General features: G+C 34.9%; 1 protein-coding gene across 1 annotated transcript in view; it reads right to left on the bottom strand.

Moving 5' to 3' along the window:
- Window positions 1-21,177, bottom strand: part of IMMP2L (inner mitochondrial membrane peptidase subunit 2) — a 393,363-nt gene that overhangs the window by 124,910 nt on the left and 247,276 nt on the right. Inside the window, exon 3 of the mRNA XM_062491103.1 lies at window positions 13,443-13,508. Within this exon, the coding sequence (XP_062347087.1) occupies window positions 13,443-13,508 (66 nt within the window). The remainder of the gene's footprint in view (window positions 1-13,442; window positions 13,509-21,177) is intronic.

Raw genomic sequence — 21,177 nt, 5'->3', positions numbered from 1 at the left:
GCACAGAACCTTGCAGGGTGATCACAATTGATGATGTTTACATGCCTGACATTAGAAATAACTGTTGTAGCAAATCACACTTGCATGTCTGCAGTACTTTAAAAGTAAAGTAAAAGTTAAAAAATAATAACTCTGCTCAATTTAATCTGAATTTAAGGGGCAATTTTTGGTAAATTTCTCATTTTCAGGATAAGTGAAACATTTCATTCTCTCTGCAGATCTACAGGGATGCAAATCCTGTTCTCAGAGATGTCCTGTTCTAGGCATACTTTAGCAAGCCAAGCCCAACAAGAGGGGAAGAAATTTCATTTGTTTTCAAATTTATGTTTATTGCCAGACACTGTCACTGTCAGAGCATTTCAGGTACTTGAGAACACCAGGTTAGCAATCTTTCCTTGATGTAAGAGATATGAGGCTTATTCCTCCAATCTGCTTCTATTTATTCAAAGCAGAATTTGTCTTCAGTGAGTAAGGATATTTTGAATTTCTTGTAATTAAAGACAGGATGTTTAAGCATATATTATACATTTAAGTTCTATTTAGACTGAAAGTTTCGGTTGATGGGAAGTGACAACACAGAAACAAGGTTTGAAAAGCTGAATCATGATTAATTTCAATCTGTTTTTCAGTTCAGCAGACCTATCATGTACCTTTTAATTCCTAAGAAATTTGGCAGGCCTTTTTCTCATTCATGTATACATTGCATATACATATTCATAAAATATATTTATATGAGTAGACATATGTATATATGTCTGCTCTATAGTCAGGTTGAAATTCCAAGTACATTATATGAAATATTTAGAAGGGCTTGTTTATAAATTTGGGATTATAAATTACTGTATTATAAATATAAATTACAGTAGGCTGTCACAGTAATGCAATATGGTTGAAATTTCTTCTCCAGCACAAAGCAGTTGTCCCAGTAATTACACGCTCAATAATGACTACAAGACAATCACACTAGAAGCTTGTCACACACCTTAACATCAGGGATACTCTTCTATTATTGATCATCCTTCAAATATCAACCAGTGTGTATACTTGGGAGACAAAGAATGGGTGAAAATCGAATAGTTTTCATTCATTGCTGTAAAAGGTGCCTACATACACCACAAAGGGGCCCACCATCCCTAAAAGCTAACTTTATGTACATGTAAGAAAATTCAAAGAAGAATTTTCATATAGCAAATGAGTCAAAGATTTAAGCCCAAAAGGTTGCTGAGTGTTCGCCAAAACTTCAACATGATATTTTTAATTGCTTTTCATGAACCATCTAATTTGTTATGAAGAGTGACTTGTACGCCTACACATAAATGACTGGTGCTATTTTAGGTAGTTTGCTGAGACATCCTCATGACAAGGGCAGCTATAACACAATGTTCAAGAGATTTGTGCCTTTCTGAAACTGTAGTTTGTAAAAACAGACAGGATAACTAGGACATCTCAAATTGCACAGGACCGGTATGTTTAAAGCAACTGAATCCCACCCATTAAGCCTGTGAAACTCAGTTTTACTTTGGAAATTAATGGTTGTACCAAAAGGCTTCTTAAACTCATTACTCAATTTTCAATATTTAATTATAGAAGACCTTTGATGCAACAATTTCAGATATGAATTGCATGATCTTCCAACGCTGAATACACAGCACAGAAAGTTCTCATAGCAGAAAAGACACGTAAAGAGGTAATCACTAAGAGACTAAGGAAAAAACACACTTCATCAACATATGCTAATCTCTTGCTCTTCTTCTGGCAGCAAGTCCACATCTAACAGTTAAGTACAGTAGAACCAAACTGAGCAGTTAAAAGGTGAAACTTGCCATAAAATTCTTAGGCTCTCCTAAAAGACAGCTCTGGGTCAAAAGTAGATGTCCAACATACCTTAGCATGTTTAAAATTATTTTTACACACCTGTGTATCAAGTGATAGTGTAAAGAGATCTGTAAATATTTCTAACGCTTCTAAACTCTATTATGTACATCAAAGAATACAAAGGAACAGAACTCAATTACCTCGGCAGAGGGTTTTACAGACTGACTTTAGCATTGATACAGAGATACATGAGGGATACATGAGCATGAAGTTGAGGACAGGGCAGGCAGAACAGGAACATAATTTCCTACACATTCCCTAAACATAAAAGGAAAAGGAGAGGGGTTATAGGATAAGTTACACTACACTGCACTGCATTAGCTGATTAACTGTTGATGCAGATATTTCTACAGCAAATCATTAGTTGTGTCCAGGCAGAATTTTTAAGTCTATATTAAAATAACGAGTCTCAAATTATCTACAAAATGGTCTGACTTTTCTTGTTTTTCAAAATCATAAAAAAAAATCACATTATCCACAGAGAAATGAAATGTGGGGATGCTGCCAAGTGCTTTAAGGTTTGTAACACTAGGGGCTTTTCCTTTAGAGACCTGTAACATCTCATTTGCAGGACTGAAGTTTTGCTTTTGGCTTCGTTGTCTTGCACTGATGTATCCCAAGGCTGCTGTGGCAATATTTTTACCTCTTACTCCCAAATGCTTTTGTCCTCATGGCATCATGTCATTGAACTGCAAGACTTTGATAGGCCTCTGCTGTGGTGTTTCACACAGGAATAGATAATGGCTGATTTTTAACTCATCCTTTTCTCTTCCCACCTTTCCTTCACCTTTTACTTTCTACCTTGATTTTTATAAGTTTCCAGTCAGCTGTGGGTATAGCTGTCCCCTTTTCTTTCTGTTACATGCTCTTTTAAAAATATTTTTAGATTTTATTTTCAATAATTGTTTGTGTTTTCTTCATTAAGACTGTACATACCACACATCACCATACATATCACTTAGGGAGCTCCCAGGAAAGCCTGTCTGCTCAGCAGACAGAGAATACTCAGAAATACAGAGAATACTCCAGATTTTAAGAAACTTTCTACAAAACTCAGAAGACATATGTAGCATTCCTGGTAAGTCTGCTATCTTTGCCCATGTTTGGGTATTCTCAAGCTTGAATAGTGGTAAAAGGGATAAGGATGCTACTAATTAAAACAGTGAAACAGTTTAAGTCTATGTGGCCCAGAAAGAAGGAAAGTAATTATGAAAAATTCGATATTAACTATACCCCTAATATTCTCCAGAAAAAATAAAAAAGAGCATTTAGAGTATTTGAATTGACAGAGGGAAACAATTTGGTTTAAAAGTCCTCAGGCATTTGTTACTGTTTCAAAAACTAACCCAAATTTTCATATTCTCTGCAGTAGAGATCTCAAAAGAACATATCCAAAGCTGATCTAACTGCACCTGTTCAAACATCACTATTTCCCAGCAGAAGAAGACAAAATTTAGGACCTCTCTGCAATCTACTAGGAAACTAGAGCTTCCTTTAAAGAAATACAGAAACTCAATCAAAGAATTAACATCAACCAACAAAGAACTAACATGTTGAGGAAACAGAAACACGAGCAAACACTGCAGCCAAAGATCGGCAAGTGCTTTTGACTTAACTATCTGACAACGTAAAGACACAGATTTTAATAGTTTTTTCCTATGGAAGGAAATGTAGCAGTTCACTAACTCCATTATTTTCCTGCCATACATATAACAAACGGAGGCCTCTTTTATCCCATGTGACAGAGCTCTTGATGGAGAACAGCAAGAGCTCCATATTCACCTCTATCTCCTCACAAAAGAAACCAGAAATAACATCAGTTGAATAAAAATTATAAGGATTAAAGATATTCTGGTGCTTAAACATTCCTAATGCCATTTTTTATCTTCCCATAAATTCAGCTTAAAGAGTTAATTGTGCTGAAATAAACATTAGCATAATGCCTAAGGATACAATTTTTTACCTGGCCATGGAGTATTGGCAGCACAGACAATGAATCTAAACTCTAGAATAATTCATTTGGAAATATGCAGTAGCTGCAGCAAGATTTACTACAAATATACTCAAAGTGTTTTTAAAAATTAATATTATGCTGCTATGCTTGGCTTAATTAGCTCTCTTCTTCATTTACAAAGCATATCTGTCTGGTTTATGAACTCAGTCTCTATTCCCCATTCTTGAAAACTTGTTTAATTAAAGTTTTAACTACTGCATAAGTTTTAGAAACAGTACAATGACTTTTATTACTATAAGCCTAAACCCTTCTTTTTAATACGATCATATCTACATATATTATACCAGAAATATGACAAGACATGCTCATAATACTCCTGAGTACACACACAGTACTGGTCCTTTTCATTATATGTGCCCTCATTTCCATGATGCTGCAACTAGGCAATTTTGGGGACTTTGCACAAGCAGATTGATTGTGATTAATTTAGCCAATCAACAAGTCAGTTCTCCTAACTCCATTAAAACTGACCTTTCTTCTTTTTTGCCATATACCTATTTCTAGCCTGTTCAGTGATTTACTCATTCATTATTCTATTTTATCTCTTTAATAGGTCCATCACTTATTAGACTCCCACTTCTACTAGCAGGTGACTCTACTTTGGTTTTCAACTACAGCAAATCCTATCACAGTCTTTTTCAGCATTCATCACTTCTTCCCATTGATGCTATTATAAATTATTAAATATTAAGTTAATTTTGCTACACATACAAAATCGAAACACACTCATTAGACATGCTAGCTGGAGTCTATCTGAAGTTCTAGAAATACATAACATACAGTTGATCATAACCTTTTTTTGGCTGCATATTAAAAACCTCATGGCATAATGGTCAGCGAACAGAAATTATTTGTGTAATCACTGCCTACAGACTACAGTAAAGCAAGAAATATTTCCCGTCTGCCTGTGCACAGATGCTGAAGACTCTACTTAATGACTTGTCACCCATTACACACAATATATACTACAGTTTCATCACACAATTTACTCCACAGAAACAGAATGTAAACAATAGTTGATTTTACAAAAATTTAAAAAGATAATAGTCGTTTTCCATCCTGTTCTCATTTGAATCTCATAACCAGTGGGGTGATCAATTTCAAAACCTTATTAGTTCTGCTGTTGTGAACTATTCAGGACATCAGATCGGTCTGAACTACAAAACTTCAGAGGCAATCTTCTTAAATTAACAATTTACAATTAATATTTCTGACAGCATATATTTGTAAATTTTCCATAATAAAAAACACTACGTAAAAATTTTCAAATTAAAACATGCAAATTATTTCATATGGCTGACAAACAGTGCAGTAAAGTAGGCAGGAGCACTAAAAAACTGTCAGGCTATAAATCTCATGAAGAAATGAAGCAAACAAATGGAAAAGTCGACACAAATTTTCTAAGCTAAAAAAAAATAATAGACAGCTAAAACATCATCAGTTGATTATGTGTAGAATTGTGCATTCATTACTCCACTCAATGGAAAAATACGAAATGCATAAAATCAGCTTTGAAGAGATGAAATTTTTGTATTCTTTACATATAGTCTAATGTTTTCTTTACATATGCTCTTGTCCTTAAAAAAAAGTTTTAATCAGATTTTCATTTAGACTAAATTGGCCTATTTCTCTTAACATTAATAGAGCTGAAAGCCGTCATACCAGCTAAGGCTCTGATCCTATGAGAGTCTGTTCAGATGATCCCAAGTGGCAGTGCCGGTGCATTTTAAGAAGTTACTGTGCTTCAGCTGGGGTTGGTAAGCAGACATGTGGTCCCTGTCAGCTCATTGCAGTGACAAGTACATGGTGTTCACTTAAGCTGCTTTCAGCAGTTCCAAAAGGTAGCCCAGGTGAAAGCAGTGGAATTATGAGCATTTAGGAAGAACACCGGAGGCAAGCTTTGCCTTTTTTTTATCAGCATCAAAAATGATGCAGCTGCTGTTGTTTTCCTGCACATGTGTGGAGAAATTAATTTTATCATTAGACTGGAGTAGTATCATGCATATGATCAACTTAAATCCCTCACATGAGAGAGTAGTATCTCCAGCTCTTGGGGAGGGATGTCAGGAGGGAAGAGTGGGCTTGTGTGTGCTTGTAGAAATGAAAGGGGAACAAGAAAAGCAATACCTTTTAAAAACCACCACCTCAGTCATTTGCAGTTACCTCACCATTACTCAATTTGAAATGAAGAGAAAATCTGCTTTAATCTTTCTTCAAAGGAGACAAAGAAATTCAAACAGAAACCAACCCCCCCAAAACACAAACAAACAAACAAACAACAAAAGTCATCATTTGGGACTCTAAAGACAGAATAATGATACAGAAAATAAAACAACCTCATACTGAGACCTTGTAAGACAGTTTTCTACTTATTATACTTACATGGATACAACACCTTCACAGTGTCACTGACTGAGTTCAGCACATAAAATATATTCAAGTACCACAGAAAGAGGACTTTTACACTGCTTTAAAATAAAATAACCAGTAAGATTTATTTACATTTTTCAGAGTAGAGTATTTTGTTTCAGCATGTTTTTCCTCAAATTGAAAACATAAGAATATGTCTGGTCCTAATACTGCTTGAGTTAATAAAAATTGCAGTTTACAGGAGGAAAGCACATGAATTTCCAGGTTTTGAACCTGTTTGCCTTCCAGTACACCTAGAAAAATCTGTGCTGACAAATACATGAACTTATTGTTCATTTTCTGAGATGAGGAGCCTAGGGAACTCAGTTAATATCTGGTTCCACAAGCTTCTTATATAAACATAAGCCTACAACAACATCTTTCATCCTGATTTTCTCATCTATAAAATGGGTTTAATACTCTTTCCTTCCTCCTACCCTCATCTTTGTTCTTGTCACAGTGAGCTTTTAATGCAATACACGTAGATGAGTACCAGAGTTGAAATGAAGCTGAGCTTATATCCACAAACTGCTTAACCAGATATCTAAACACTGAGAAGATGCAAACCTAAACTGTTCAGAACAAAGGGCATTTTTACTAAACACAGCCTTTATTCAAATGTCAAAGTATGGATTTCAGGGCCAAATCTCATTTGACCAATGACATTTGTATCCATAGGTTGCGGGGGAAAAGGTAATTTTTGAAAACTGAAATACATGAAGGCATTTTACTATTAAAGTGTTTATGCATTTTAGTCTCTTGCTGCTCACTTTTAAAAAAATCTTCATGAAGACAACCTATTGAGCTTACCATTGATTATACTTGTATGCATGTCTTTTCTACCATCTGATGTCTTGGCAGCAAATCAACTTTCAGTGAAACAGAAATCAAATGTGTTTCTTTTAAGAAAAATATCTATGAAAGACATGTTGTCTTAAAGGAGATGACTACACTGCATTTGTTTAAATATCTAGCAGAGAAAACATTCATCTAAATGTGAAGTAACACGTTTGAAAATTAGTATTTGCTATTGTAGAATCATAGGATAGTTGCAGGGCTCATCAGGAGGTGGTCAGTCCAAACTCCTGCCAGAAACCACGGTGATCTACAAGGTCCATTATTGTGGGCTTTATTCAGTTGGGCTTTGCAGACCTCCAAGGATGGAGGCCACAGCTCCTGTGGCAATAGCCCTATTGCCTGACCATCCTTAAAGAGAAAGGTTTTTTTAATCTGGTCTGAACCTCTAAGGCCAGTGCACCACTAGGCCTAGCTCCACCTTCTTGCCAACCTCCCCATGGGTACTGGGGGCTTTCTGTTAGGTCAACCCAAAGCTTTCTCTTCTCCGGGCTGAACAAGCCCCATTGGGGCAACATCTCTGCAACTGCTGCAGCCCATGATGAGCTTGAGGGCACAGGGTCCTCTATTGTACTTTTTATGTATTACTTTTGTCTTTCTACCCCAAAACGCATACTGAAATCTATGTGTGATCTATGACACAATGGTATTTTTCTTTTCCTAAAACACTTGTCTCTATCATAGCCCTAGTCATTAAGTCAAATTTCAGAAATCTATCTTTTTGTACCTTAACTGCTGGACCTAAAGATTGACAGACTCTTAGGAATTCATTATGGACACAGAAAATCTTTATCATGCATTTCTCAATTTGTTTTTCTGGGTTAAAGATACTGCACCAATACATATTCCCACCATTTGCATTTAGAGAAATGGATTCCAGTCATGCAAGGACTCTGCATATAGAAATGGAATAAAAATCAATGGAAACTCTAGGAGACTTGCAAGAATACAATCAGTGATAAAGAGTCATAACAGAGCAGTACAGCTGAGCCTAAAAGGAAACTTTCATTGGTAAAAAAAAAATCCCATCAGCAAGTAAAAGTCAGTACTGCCAAATAAACTTTAGAGATGTATAAACTGATGAGATATATGTTCTGTGCACATGGACAGAAAATAAGAATATTTTAGAGGATAAAGAGACTTCATCTAAGGTATTTTGACTGCTACCATGTCCTTTAGATACATAAAGAACTAAGAATAGTATGAAGAAGATGGTCAAAATAAAAGATACTGCAAAATTTGTAATCTTTGAGGATGGTGCTGTGTCTCTGTAGAGTACAATCTGTTCTCATTTCTGCAGATCTACCACTCCTGTCAATGGGGCTCTGACCACTCAGAGATTTATATCATAACCCAAAGACAGACACAGAGGACTTTGACAAAGAAGAGAATAAAACACTGCCATAAACATACCCTGTGTGTCATCATCTACGGAGATTCCTAGATTTTAATGTGTTTTACTGATAATACATTTTCCTATTCTAACTATCAGCCATTGCAAGCAGTACCTTACCACACAAGCAGTACCTCAGAATAGTTACCAGGGGCCCATGTGCTGGGGGCAGAGAGGAAAGAGGGAACAACTGGAGTATTACTACAGCACTAGTGAACATAAATTGCTTCTATATGATTAAATTGCAAAGGTTTGTACATAATTCCTGACTGGTGATTGCCCTGAAGGTGTTATGTGCAGAGACATTCTTGCGCTCCAACACTGGCAGTCTGAGTTTTTCTGAAGGCTGCTCTGCTTTCTAGAGGCAGGCATGGACTTTTTGATATAATCTAACACAAGTTGTTATCAAGTTGTATGGTCTCTGTGTGAAGACAGCTGTTTTGTTGGAAAATCATTCCTGGACCTCAGTGGAAAAAAAATGGCAGCCATAATATCTGACAAAATTGAGTTGAAAACAAAACAAAAAAGGCCCAAAGCAATAAAAGCCTGTTAATGATTGTCTTTTTCTAAAGGCATACTGGATGCCACCAAAACCAACTCTCTGAGAATAAAAAAAGCAACCCAACACCTGCATGGAGTAATGACAGTTTGAGGTTGAAAGGGTTCTCCTGTAAGTAGACAGAATGACCAGATTTTGCTTATAATTTAAGGAAGTATGGGATCTTTGACTGGAAGAAATAAAACAGCCTCCATGAACTTGACAACAAGAATACATAAAGTTAATAACAGTGATTGCTGCATTTAATAGCTACTGTTGGATGGCCTTTATTTCTATTAATTCTCTACCCTTTTTCAAATCCCATTATATTATATCTCCCTAACTTTCTGTGGCAATAGTTTCTGCAACTTAATGATAAAACTCGTAATAAAAGTTGAAAAGTTATTGTAGAAAAGTCGGTTTAGACCTACAGCTTAATAAGGTAATGATCTATGTCTACCTTGCCATGCTTTGAGAAACAAGGAGTATTTCCTTTTTCACGTCTTCAGAGTAATTTTGCAAGATGCAACATGTAAACACACATTTTCCTGAAGCATTCAGTTTGGAACACTAACTCCTGAAGAGCCTAACAATATTCACAGACATAATCTTTTTTTAAAAGTTACTCTTCCTAGAGGCTCACTAATCATTCTTAACTCAGGTACAATATTAACAAGCAAAGATGAAAAAAATGTAACAGCACAACAGGCTCCTGCAGACCTGTGGAGCTATGACAGACAGGAGGAAAACAAATTAGTTCAGCAAAGTACTTAATAGAGTTAATTTGAAATCATACTAGCTTAATACCAATCTTGGTTTCCTTCGCATAAACCGTCATTTATTTTTGTTACTGAAGACATAACATAACTCATCTGTGAAAGATTACTATAGATTTTTGAATTACCAGTAATGCATTTAAGATAAATGAGTTTTAATAAGTTTAATTACAAGTTTTTCCGAGTGTTTTATAATAGCAACATTAATTTTTAACAAATTAGATTTTGTTGACTTTTAAAATAAGGCTTCCTTTGGAAGACTTTACATTTAAACAGTCTTCAGAAACCGATTTTCTACTCAAAGTTAATTCTCCTGTGAACCCATGGAAAACAAAACAAATCCTGATCTATGGGAGCTACACTTTGCAATATTGTCTGTATACAAGCTGAACTATAGACTCATTTGCAAGGACTAATTGGCAAATTTTTTGTCCATTCTTTGAATTCTTTTGAAGAGGAAGTTGTACCAGCTTATCTAAATTAAATTATCTGTTACAAGTTTGTGGCATGTATTATAATTTACAAGATACTACCAAACTCACTTCACCTGCACGAGCAACTAGACTGGAAATAGGAATAGAAATCTGTAAAGACAGCATTTTTATTTCAGTGAGTTTGTAGCATTTTGCAATGCCTCAAATAACAATTCAAAAGGTAAATTATTATGTAGTATATAATGTCTGACTACCTGAAAAATAGAAAATTAAAGGTGAAAATGGACGTATTATAGATTTTTCACATACACACCTTTTCCTCTAAGTCGTTCATTGCTACTTTTAAAATGTCGCAATTTTCATTTCATTAAATCCTTTTAGAATTAAAATTTGAAAAACAGGATTTTTCTGCATTGGCATCAACTCCTGAACTCAATTTAAAATATAAGGGACTTTTCCAATGGCACTAATGGATCTGCTTATTTGATCTTTCATGCCTTTCAGTAATTGACAAACAGTAAAATACTAACTAACTTACCTTACTTGATAACATGAGAAAACACAGCTTTCTAGTATTATCCCTAATCATGCTCCAGATTGATCAAATAAAGATAATTTGTTCAGCTAAGAAAGCACAACTACAGAATCACAGATCATATTGCCTATCATTCTTCTCATCTCAACCCACGGCAGTACTGTTTGTCTGATTTAATTGCAGCTGGAAACAAAATGCCACACAGCCTGTTGCTCATTCCAACCCTCCCTGCCAGGGGCAGGAAGGAAAATTGGAAAGAAAAGGTAAACTTCACGGGTTGAGAAAGAACAGCTTAATAATGGAAAGGAAAAAAATATAGTACTAATAACAACAACAACAACAACAGAAATTAATACAATAGTATTCCCTACTACTATATTTGCTATTGTTTTGTTATTATTATTGAAATAATGAAAGGAGAAAGGAGAAAGAAAGGAATAAAATTAAAGAATGGCAAGTGATGCACTGCAAAATTGCTCACCCAGGCAGTGATCAGTGTCCCCCCAGACAGTGTCCCTCCATTTTAGACATTGAGTATGACATTCTGTGGTATGGAATATCCCTTTGACCAGTTTGGGTCAGCTGTCCTGGCCACGCTCCTCATCCTGTGCACCTTCTTCTTGTGCACCTTCTCACTAGCAAAGCATGGGAAACTGGAAAGTCCTTGACTTAAGGTAAGCACTATTCAGCAAAGACAGAACCATCATTGTTATCAACATCATTCTCATTCTAAAGCCAAAAAACACAGCAGTGTACCAGCTACAGGAAGCAAATTAACTCTATCCCAGCCAAAACCAAGACATACAGCAAAAAGCTCTGAGACAACTGTCACTTCTTCAAATAATAATAAAAAAAAGTGCATGTCTGAATTACTGAGATTTCTATCAATATTTCTGTCAGTATTTCTATCAATAATCTAACCAGATTTACCATAGAAAAATGAAGATCATTGTACAGCCTTCTGTGTCCATGAGTGATTCACTAACCTGCAGGCTCATCAGTATTCTGAACACACTGGTGCCATACACCTTTGTCCATTTAGCCAGGAACACCCACAAGTGTTAATAAAAAGTTCCAAGTCTTAAATAGTTTGAATGTACAGCTTCATTAAATTCCTAAAGCTAGAATTTATGTTATTAAATGTCCTTTTTAAATCAAAATCTACATTCGGTTTCAAAAATAAAGGCAAATATGCTACTAATACAGAACAACGTAAAGTAACCCTTGAAGTTAGCTTATATTGCAATCTCTTTCTGATATTGTCACAGAAATGAATGAGGAATACAGAGACATTAATAACATTCTTATCACTTATACAAATTACAGTACTAATATCAATAGCAGCAAGAAATAAGCACCTTAAGAACACAGGTCAATAAAAGAGAGTACACCCACTTCTCTGCCTTTAGCTCTTGAAAGTGATAGCTAGTTGTAGCTGTAGATGATGTCTGCAGTTTTTGGACATCAAATTATCTTCTTTGTGCCTGTTATTTCAGACATTTTGCTTCAACAGAGAGGTATCAATTTCTTTTGGTTTCTCAAACTGAGATAATTCAGAATTTTTCAATAAAGCAGAAATTGTATTGACCGCAAGAGAAAAAAAAAAAGAACAAACCAAACCATAGACATATTCCACAGTGCCCATGCTATTAAGTAGGGCCCACTGATATCAAATTCAAATCCTTGATTTAAATTGCAGCTTTCAAGTATTTCTTAAGCAGTCACCATACCAGAGCAGGAGTCATTATCTAAATGAATTGAGTCACAGTCTGCCATATTGTCTGAGATCTCCCAGGGTCATTCACATCTTAGCATGGGAAACTAGGGATTTACCCTTCCACTTCTATGCCTATTCGATTGTGTACCTGGGAAAAAGAAACCTTTTCAAGCAAGCATTTTCTTCAAAATAATACTGTTCCCACAAAAATTTTATTTACACCTAGTGGTAATTTATTTCCACCCGGCCTCAGTAGGAAGCTATATCTGACAGAGTAAACCAAGTCTTGAAGTACTCTAGAGTATACTCTTGCTACAATGGGATTTTTTTTCTGATAGAATAATTTACTCAAAATCAGTTGCACCATATTCCCTACAGATGCCTACACACTGCAGTGTAGATAGCAATCTATAAGGGTTCCTTGTCTCAAAAATAAAATAAAATAAAATAAAACAAAATAAAGTAAAATAAAATAAAATATAATAAAATATCGAACATGAGATCCTGAAACTAACAAACAAATAAACAAAAGCTTAAAAAACATCTTACTTTCATTTGCCCACCCCAGTGCAAAACAGCAGCTGGAGTTTCTAATGAAAAAAACACAGCCCTATAATCTCATTGAAAACTGCTGTACAATTACCTGCCTTGATCTGTGGCAGAGATATTCTCAGAAACAAGCATTATTTGTACCCATGTACATTTCATGAGAGAATGAGTAGTTTTGTGTAGTATTCCTCCTGTCATTAAAAAACAGGCAGGTACAATGCTGACATCCTTGTTAATAATAGACAGAAAATGCTAGAACGCACTTGTTGTCTAGGATACTGATTTAAAATACTAAAAAGCAGCACTACTCCTATACAGACTCAGAGACTAAGGCTTAAAATACTTACTTGATAATGTCTCCTTCAAGAGCAATCACTCGTTTAATGATCTTCTGTTCAGGATTTCTAGGAGACCTGAGACAGGGGATAAGATTACACAATCAGTAACATTCCCATTGTTTTAAGAAAAGGAAAGAAATAGACACTATGAAAGTCATTAGAAGGTTCCATGTTCTCCTTGAGTTAGCATCAGTCTCTGTGTGCAATGGTGAAGTGAAGCTACTGCAATCCCTGTCATTGCAGAGCATCACTGAAAAGCAGTTGATGACCTGCTTACAAACAGCACAATAATCAACACACCTTTTATCATGAAAAATACATTCCACTACATTAAAAGTAAAGCATCCCACTACCAATGAGGAGGGTACCTTTAACAAATAGATTAATGTATCATAACCTGAATTCCCCATAATTTGTGGGGAAAATGTGTTAAACATTTATGTCATTCAATCAATTTGGGAGAAAAAAAATCTTCCTATGTAATTTTAATATCTATCACTAATTTAGGTTAGCTTTGCCTAGGGAATTGTGGAAGTTGAAAAATAAAAGTTGCGAAATTTCCTGAAAGTTGCAGCTTCTGAATCCAGTTTTCACTTAAAAGTTCTTTCTTTCCCATTGCATCTTTCATTGAGTAGATTCTGATCATACATTACATAACATGAGAAAGCAAAGATGAACTTGCATGTTCAGCCTGAATAGTTCAACTTCCTGGATGCATATGATCAGATAGACTATTAATAGAATTATTCCACTGTAGTTTTGACAGGTTAATGTAATATCATGCATATATATGCACCACAAATTTTCTTTTTCTTTATACTTTACCTCTTTTCTTTTACTCTTCACTTTTAATTATCTAACTATGCAAACTTAGAATAATATCTTCATGTTACCAAAACCAATTATTTTTATTTGCTGCTTGTACATAGAAAAGTCAGGGAAGGAACAAACTGTTTTTATTTTCTGTTGATGCTTGGGTTCTCCCTATTAAGGCTTCAAGTACAGTCTGCTAGACACACCACTGACAGAGGTGTATATTACATTTTCATGGTTAAAACTGTCTTTGAGCTCATCTCTGGTCAAATGGTAGCACACTAGGATTACACTTCTTTAAAAAGCAAAGCTGAGCTAAGTCTGGATGAAAAGCTAGCCCACACTGCTGCATGACTAAAGGCATTTGAGGTTCACTTCCAGTTCCAGTAGCTAAAAAGAAAAATGGATTCAGACTTATTTGTTGGTTTGTTTTGTTGGGGTTTTTTTTAATGTAATGCCAAAAAAATACAAATATTTTAAAATTAATTTGAGGGTTTAATATTTTTTCGTGTGTGTGCATGCCAATACGTTTGAAATAAATTTCTCTTTCAAAGTAATGAAATAAAATTCAAGAAGCCAAATTTTGAATTTCAAAATATCAAACAGCTTCCCTTTACAGTTTAGCAAGCCTTATTTTCAACAAGCAATGAGGAACAGTGAACACGAATAAAGAGCATATTTTTATTCCCTAGTCATCCCTTGAATTTTCAAATCATCATGTAATTTACAGTGGTATTTCATTTAGCATTAATTTTACCTGAATAGCTGTATATTCCAGTTCAGCCTTGCATTTCATGTTCCTTTTTAAGGTAGGAACACACAATTTCATCATATTTTATGTGTCAATCTTGGGAGGAATTAATCAAGTTTTAGATGCTTGTATGATTTAAACAAATGGAATATCCACAACACTTTCTGATGCTGCTTCTTGCAAGCAACACTTACTTTGTTGAGCACTCATTTGAGCATTGGCCATGTCTTAATCTCAACCAAAGCACGGTCTAAAGACAACACACCTTTATTACAAGCCGCTATAAATTTAAAATATTTTCAAAGTTACTTTACTGGTAATTAATTTAATTTTGAATCCATTTAATCTCAGGCTGTAATATTTTCATGTAAAATTTAAACAATGGAAATAATAATAATAATAATGCATAATGTATGCGATGAAATGTGCATTTTTTACAGATTGAATGAAAACAAATTTTATGTTTGCTCTTTCAAAATTCTGCTCTGCTTTAACACCTAACTTTCAAAGTAAGGTTCTCAGCAAATTCCAAGCAGGCATTTCCACTTGATTAGGACAATATTACATCACTGTATATATATATTGTAATGCAATTACTGACATCTCCCTTAATTTTCTTCCCTTGTGCAAAAATATTTACTAAACTTGGAAAAGCATCTCTCTAAATTTGAGGTACGAGTAGCTGTTCTAAGAGTAATGACTTTTGCTAGCAATGGTATATTTAAACCAAACACATAACTTATCAGAAAAACTTCAAGGAATTTCTTGCAGATATTATTATGAAAGAGTAATATTTTTAATACTGGAATCCAGAATAGTTTTTAAATAAAATTCATACTAACATTATGATTCATTAACATGGCAAAAGACTGGTAAAAGACAGATTAGCAGGCTCAAAGTGACCAATAATACAGGCACTTTTAGACCAAGGATTTTCAAGAGCTGAGCAGAATGGGTTTTTTTTTTTTCAAGAGCCAGTGTGCAACCAGGAGGTAAGAGAAACTCCTTCTGAAGTGATGGATATCGATGCCTTCCTGAATGGCGTATAGCACAACACTGGGGTGTCACTGATTATTGAAATGACAAAAACATGCAGCCCATTTCTGCCTTCTATGTTCAATCCTACAGAGAACAGTGTGGGGTCACACTACTACAAAGCACATTTCCCAGGAAAAACAGAAAAAATTATATAGCCAGCAGAAAAATCCACTTTTTTAGCAAACAATTGTCAGATAGAAATAGTGACAATTTCCTGCAAGTTTTCTCTTCACATATTTAGCAACTGAGTATTTCAATCAATATTACTCCTAAACATCTCCCTTTCAACCACTTGGATTATTTATTTATTTATTTTAGTGGATACTGCCCAATTTTAAATAATTGCTCCACAAGCTAAATAAAATTTGATCAAACAAAAAAATTTCCTAACATTTCTTGGTTTTGTATGTGTCATTTGATCCTTCTTTCTTGTACATTCTTCTCAAGAGCGTCTGCAGCAAATCATGCTTAACTTCAGTTTCTTTAGGCTTTTCTAGAGAGAAAGCTTTTAGAAAATGTCGTAACAACCCAGCAAAATAAGTGAAGCACAGTCCAACTAAATAAATACTACAACACACAATAATACTTTTTTCCTTGAATAAACACTCAGGCTTTTTTGTACCTACATTAGAAGGAGACCTGATACTGTGAACTCAATGAAAAAGCAGACAAAATATTTTAAAGGGATAGCTTCAACTAGATAACTTTGATGACCTACATGTGTTCAATGTTACCTATCCATTATCATAGACAACCTGGAAAGATTTTGTGCTCAGTCTTTGAAAATTATTGGAATTTTTATACCAACTTAGCATCCTCTAGAACAGAACAAATAACAGGCATTTATTAAAATGTTGCAGAAAAAAATGCCTAAAGTTTTCAAATTTTATATATATGCATCTAACTATATGCATAAGTATGTATATTACTGTTAGGAAATTACTTCACTGTTTATGAGATAGAAGCTAGATGATTGGGCAGCAGCCTGGAGTTTGTCTTCTTCAGATTATTCTCAGTTTACCTCAGATTTAGCGTTATCTGATTTGATCATCATTTATATGGAGGCAACTGAAGAAATTAGGACTGTGTTGTTGTAGCATAAACAGACTGAAATAATGAAGACTATCTTCTTCAAAATTAAAATTTCTGCTTCTATTTATGCTGCTAATGACAGATACTAAAAAAGACTTAGCTCCGCAAAATAGGATAAGAGGGAATTTTTGAGATCTCAGCCTAACATTGTGACCCAAGACATTCACTCAGTGAGCTCTTCATTTCCCAAAACAAATTCTGCTCTCATCAAAAATTCCAGCATAGCTGGAGTCTACGCTTCTGAGAATTTCCAGGATTTATGCAGGAAGGATAACATACTGTTTGTCTCTTTCTCAAGCCATTTGTGGAGCCAATAAATAGCTAGAGAAGTAACTAAAATATAGATTGAGGCCAGAATTAGTGGCATTAATATACCTAAAGAATTGGGGAACTCACAGCATAGTTTGGGTGGCTTTACCTAAAAAAATGCTTCGAGGAAGAGGAAACAGAAACAGGGAGCTACCTCATTCTTTTCTCCTGTTGCTCATCCTTACTTCCTGTTGTCAGCATAGTAGATAATGCTCAAAGTAGTAAATATGAAGCAATATCCATTATTTCATTCCTCCTAGTACCATAGCTATGATAGAACAGATCCAGCATAGACAATTCTAAATATTGCATAAGAATGGCAATTTACTTAATATATGCACGTATTTTCTAAACCAACATATCTTAAATCTGCTTGTTTAGTATTTTTCCCAGTCCATAACTTTCATCTAAATTCCATGCTTCTTTATGCAGACAGAGAATCTCATAACAAATGTAATATCTAATTACATTATAGGTTATGACACAATTTCTATATTGTGGTAAATAACGTGCAATATAACAGTGAAGGAAAAAAATGTTCACACATTTTATTCTTGCATTTGTTGCTATTCTTGTTATCAATTTCTATCGTACAGAATTACTGCATTAAATGTATCCAGTACTGGGTTTAGTATCTGTGGACCCACCAGTACAAGAAAGGTATTCACAACTGGAAAAAGTGACATTGAAATAATAGTAACAGAAGAGCAATGTAAGAGCAGTGGCTAAGGAAATCAGGTTTGTGCAGATCAGAAATTAGGCAAAGGGTTCAATTGCTATTGTCATCTATCTAATCGCTAATTAGGAATTTAGAATTTTTGGAAAGGTACACAATGAAAGAGATTAGCTAACAACATGAGATGCAACAAAGGAAATTCCATTGGTGCAGGCTGCCCTGAGAGGCTGAGACACACTCAGAGCTCAATGGGACACAGGTCTGGGTAGTCTGACCCAAATTCAGAGTCTAACTTGCCTTGAGCAGTTGGTAAGATTAGACAGTTACTGGAGGTGCCTTAAGACAAATTCTTTTTCACTTCTACAGCCTTTAGTCTTATTCAAGTGCATGAAGAATCTGGATGTTAATATCTTAAAATGCAAAATATTTTGTCATGGATGCAAGCTCTGATCACTGCTCACTTTATTTATTTGCTGTAGCCCATAGATTATTTTTTTCTGTGTTTCTCTTGCGGTATCTAATTCTATTATAAAGCATTTTTAAAGAATGTTATGATATCATGTCTCAACAGTCTGAGTTGCAAGGAGACTAACATCCAGAGAAATTACTCCACAGTTTAATTATCCTTGCTATTAGGAAATTGCGTCTGCATTCAAAATTGAATTTATCCTAGTTCAATTTCAATTTCATGCTTTCCCCTCCAAGGCAGAAAAGCCCTCAACATCTTATTTCTTCTTCATGAAGAAAGATTCGGGTACATCAAGTGTTAAATTTCTCTTGGATTCATCAGCTTATATTGCCTAAACTTCTTAGCACACAGTTTTCCAATTTTGGGATGCCTTTTTGTTACTATTTTTCAAACTCATCCACCATTTCCATTTTCTTCTTAGCTCACATGGGAATCTAGCATTATTCAGCTTGGATTATTACTATGCTTAGTAATCAATTAAGACTACACGGCCTTGTTTGCTGGCTCAGTCAAATTATTTTTTCCTGTTTCTTAACATTCCACTTATTTTTGTATAGTCAGGCAAAAAGCCCATCCTTTTCTTCCTAAGAGATGGTGTCAAAAAGATACCAAAAGTGACAATTAAACCTTCTCTGAGTTAACTCCTTGCTAAAGCAATTGATCGATGAAGTTTAGATCACTACTTGCACTTTGCATTCTATAGAGCATGTTTGTGAACACCAACCATGTGATTGACATCGCGCTACTCTGCCTTTCCCTGCACTGCTTGCACACTCAGCCAATGATTACAAAGACAATTGACAAAACCAGCACCGAGCTTTGGAACGCACAGCCATCTGCTGGAAAGATCACTGTTCACAAATGTGCCTCCAGCCATATCTACACCTTCAGAGCTGAACAGATCCTATTTGTAATCTGTCTAATGCTCCCTATTAACTCCATAAAAGGCAAATTTCTTGATCAAAATATAATGTGGCAGTAAAAAGAATGCTTGAAGAAGCCAAATATCTATATTATAGCATGTACCAAAATTATATTTATTTATCTGTTTTATAATCTTCCTGATTAATCATACCAGGTTTTCTTGATAAAAATCTATTCCTGAATTACCACCTTTAAGTATACTTTGGTTTCTACTAATAGAATGAGAAATAAATAATGTGATTATTTTGCTCAGATAACACATTTCTAAGGCTTTTCTCTTTGAATGCTGGGAATTTATTGCTGGTCATGAAGTGATTTGCATTTTCTCCTTTGTCTTTCAGCCTCTTCAAAAGAGGCATTTTCCAAGTGGTATTCCACACCACAGAAACTGTTTGAACCATGCTTGCCTGTCAGTATCAATATTTGAACCCCTCTTGGGCCTAAAACTGTGTTATACCTTTAGAGGAAGTGAAATAGATTAGATTATCAATTTTTTCAGAAAGAAATATTATGCTGAAATTATATTCAATTTTGAGAATGTTAACAGATAATGAGAGCATCAAAAACAGTCCCTCAAATGCTCCTGGATTTCCTTTGGACTAAATTTGAGGAAGCAGGCTCCAGACTTAATAAATACTAGTTTAGTAAAACGTTTTGAATGTTCACCATTTTTTACTCATAATTTACAAAATCAGTAAGTACTTAAAGACAGCAGTTGCACCAACTGCCTAGGCATAAGCTCTGGTGATGCTTGATTTGCTCAGCATCTCCAGTGCAAAACATGTACAAAGATATAATTAAAAATATGAGGAAAACTGCTTCTAGGAACATCCTGTAATTCCTAACTCCATATTACATTAACACTTCTTAGTTAAACCTCTGTTAAAAAGCAAAATCATTCACTGCCAAAAAACCATTTTGTTTTTACTGAAAGCAGTATTTTATAATAATTATAGATTCCAAGCATGCACTGGTGGAAAGGTAGTGTTTTATTTTTCTTACATTTCAAACTGTTTGTGTATAACCTAGAGCAATGCTCACTTGAAATTTCTTGGTGAATTCTGAGCAACCTCTAAACAAAAATAACAATCTGTATAGAACACCTGCATGAAGCCTCAGAAAAGAAGTCATAGACTTTGTTGTACAGCCACAGTTAGAGCAAATAATTGTCTCAAGCTCTGCACTTTGAAGTGTTCAAGTGGATGTGGCACTTAGTGCTATGGCTTAATCAGTAAAGTGGTGCTCAGTCAAGGGTAGGACTCAATGTTCTTGGAGGTCTTTTCCAATCTTAACAATTCTATGATTCCTGCATGCATGTTGCTCCTTTCCCTTTCTAACAGGCTTCCATTCCTTTCCTTCTCTCTACATTCCGATGTAGTCTTGAGCTTTCAAGCAGAGCAGGAAGTAACTCTCTAAAGTGAAAAATTAGCTTCCATGTAAATAAACATCCATAATGTTATCTCCTGGCACCAGACATTATTTAGCAGAGACCTCCTACACTAAGGATGGAGTTGTAGGGAAATTAATAAAGGTCTGCATAATTTCAAAATAACTAAGTTTTCTCTGGTATATCTACAGCATACTATAGAATTGCAACCTCGATATATGATGAGACATCAGCAGCATCAGATTTCCAGTGTTTTTCATAGGTGTTGGAAGGATATTGCAAATA

This window comes from Cinclus cinclus, chromosome 4 (genome assembly GCF_963662255.1).
Source record: "Cinclus cinclus chromosome 4, bCinCin1.1, whole genome shotgun sequence".
Classification (NCBI taxonomy): domain Eukaryota; kingdom Metazoa; phylum Chordata; class Aves; order Passeriformes; family Cinclidae; genus Cinclus; species Cinclus cinclus.
The sequence above is the reverse complement of the archived record's forward strand: the minus strand, read 5'-3'. Positions and strand labels throughout refer to the sequence as shown.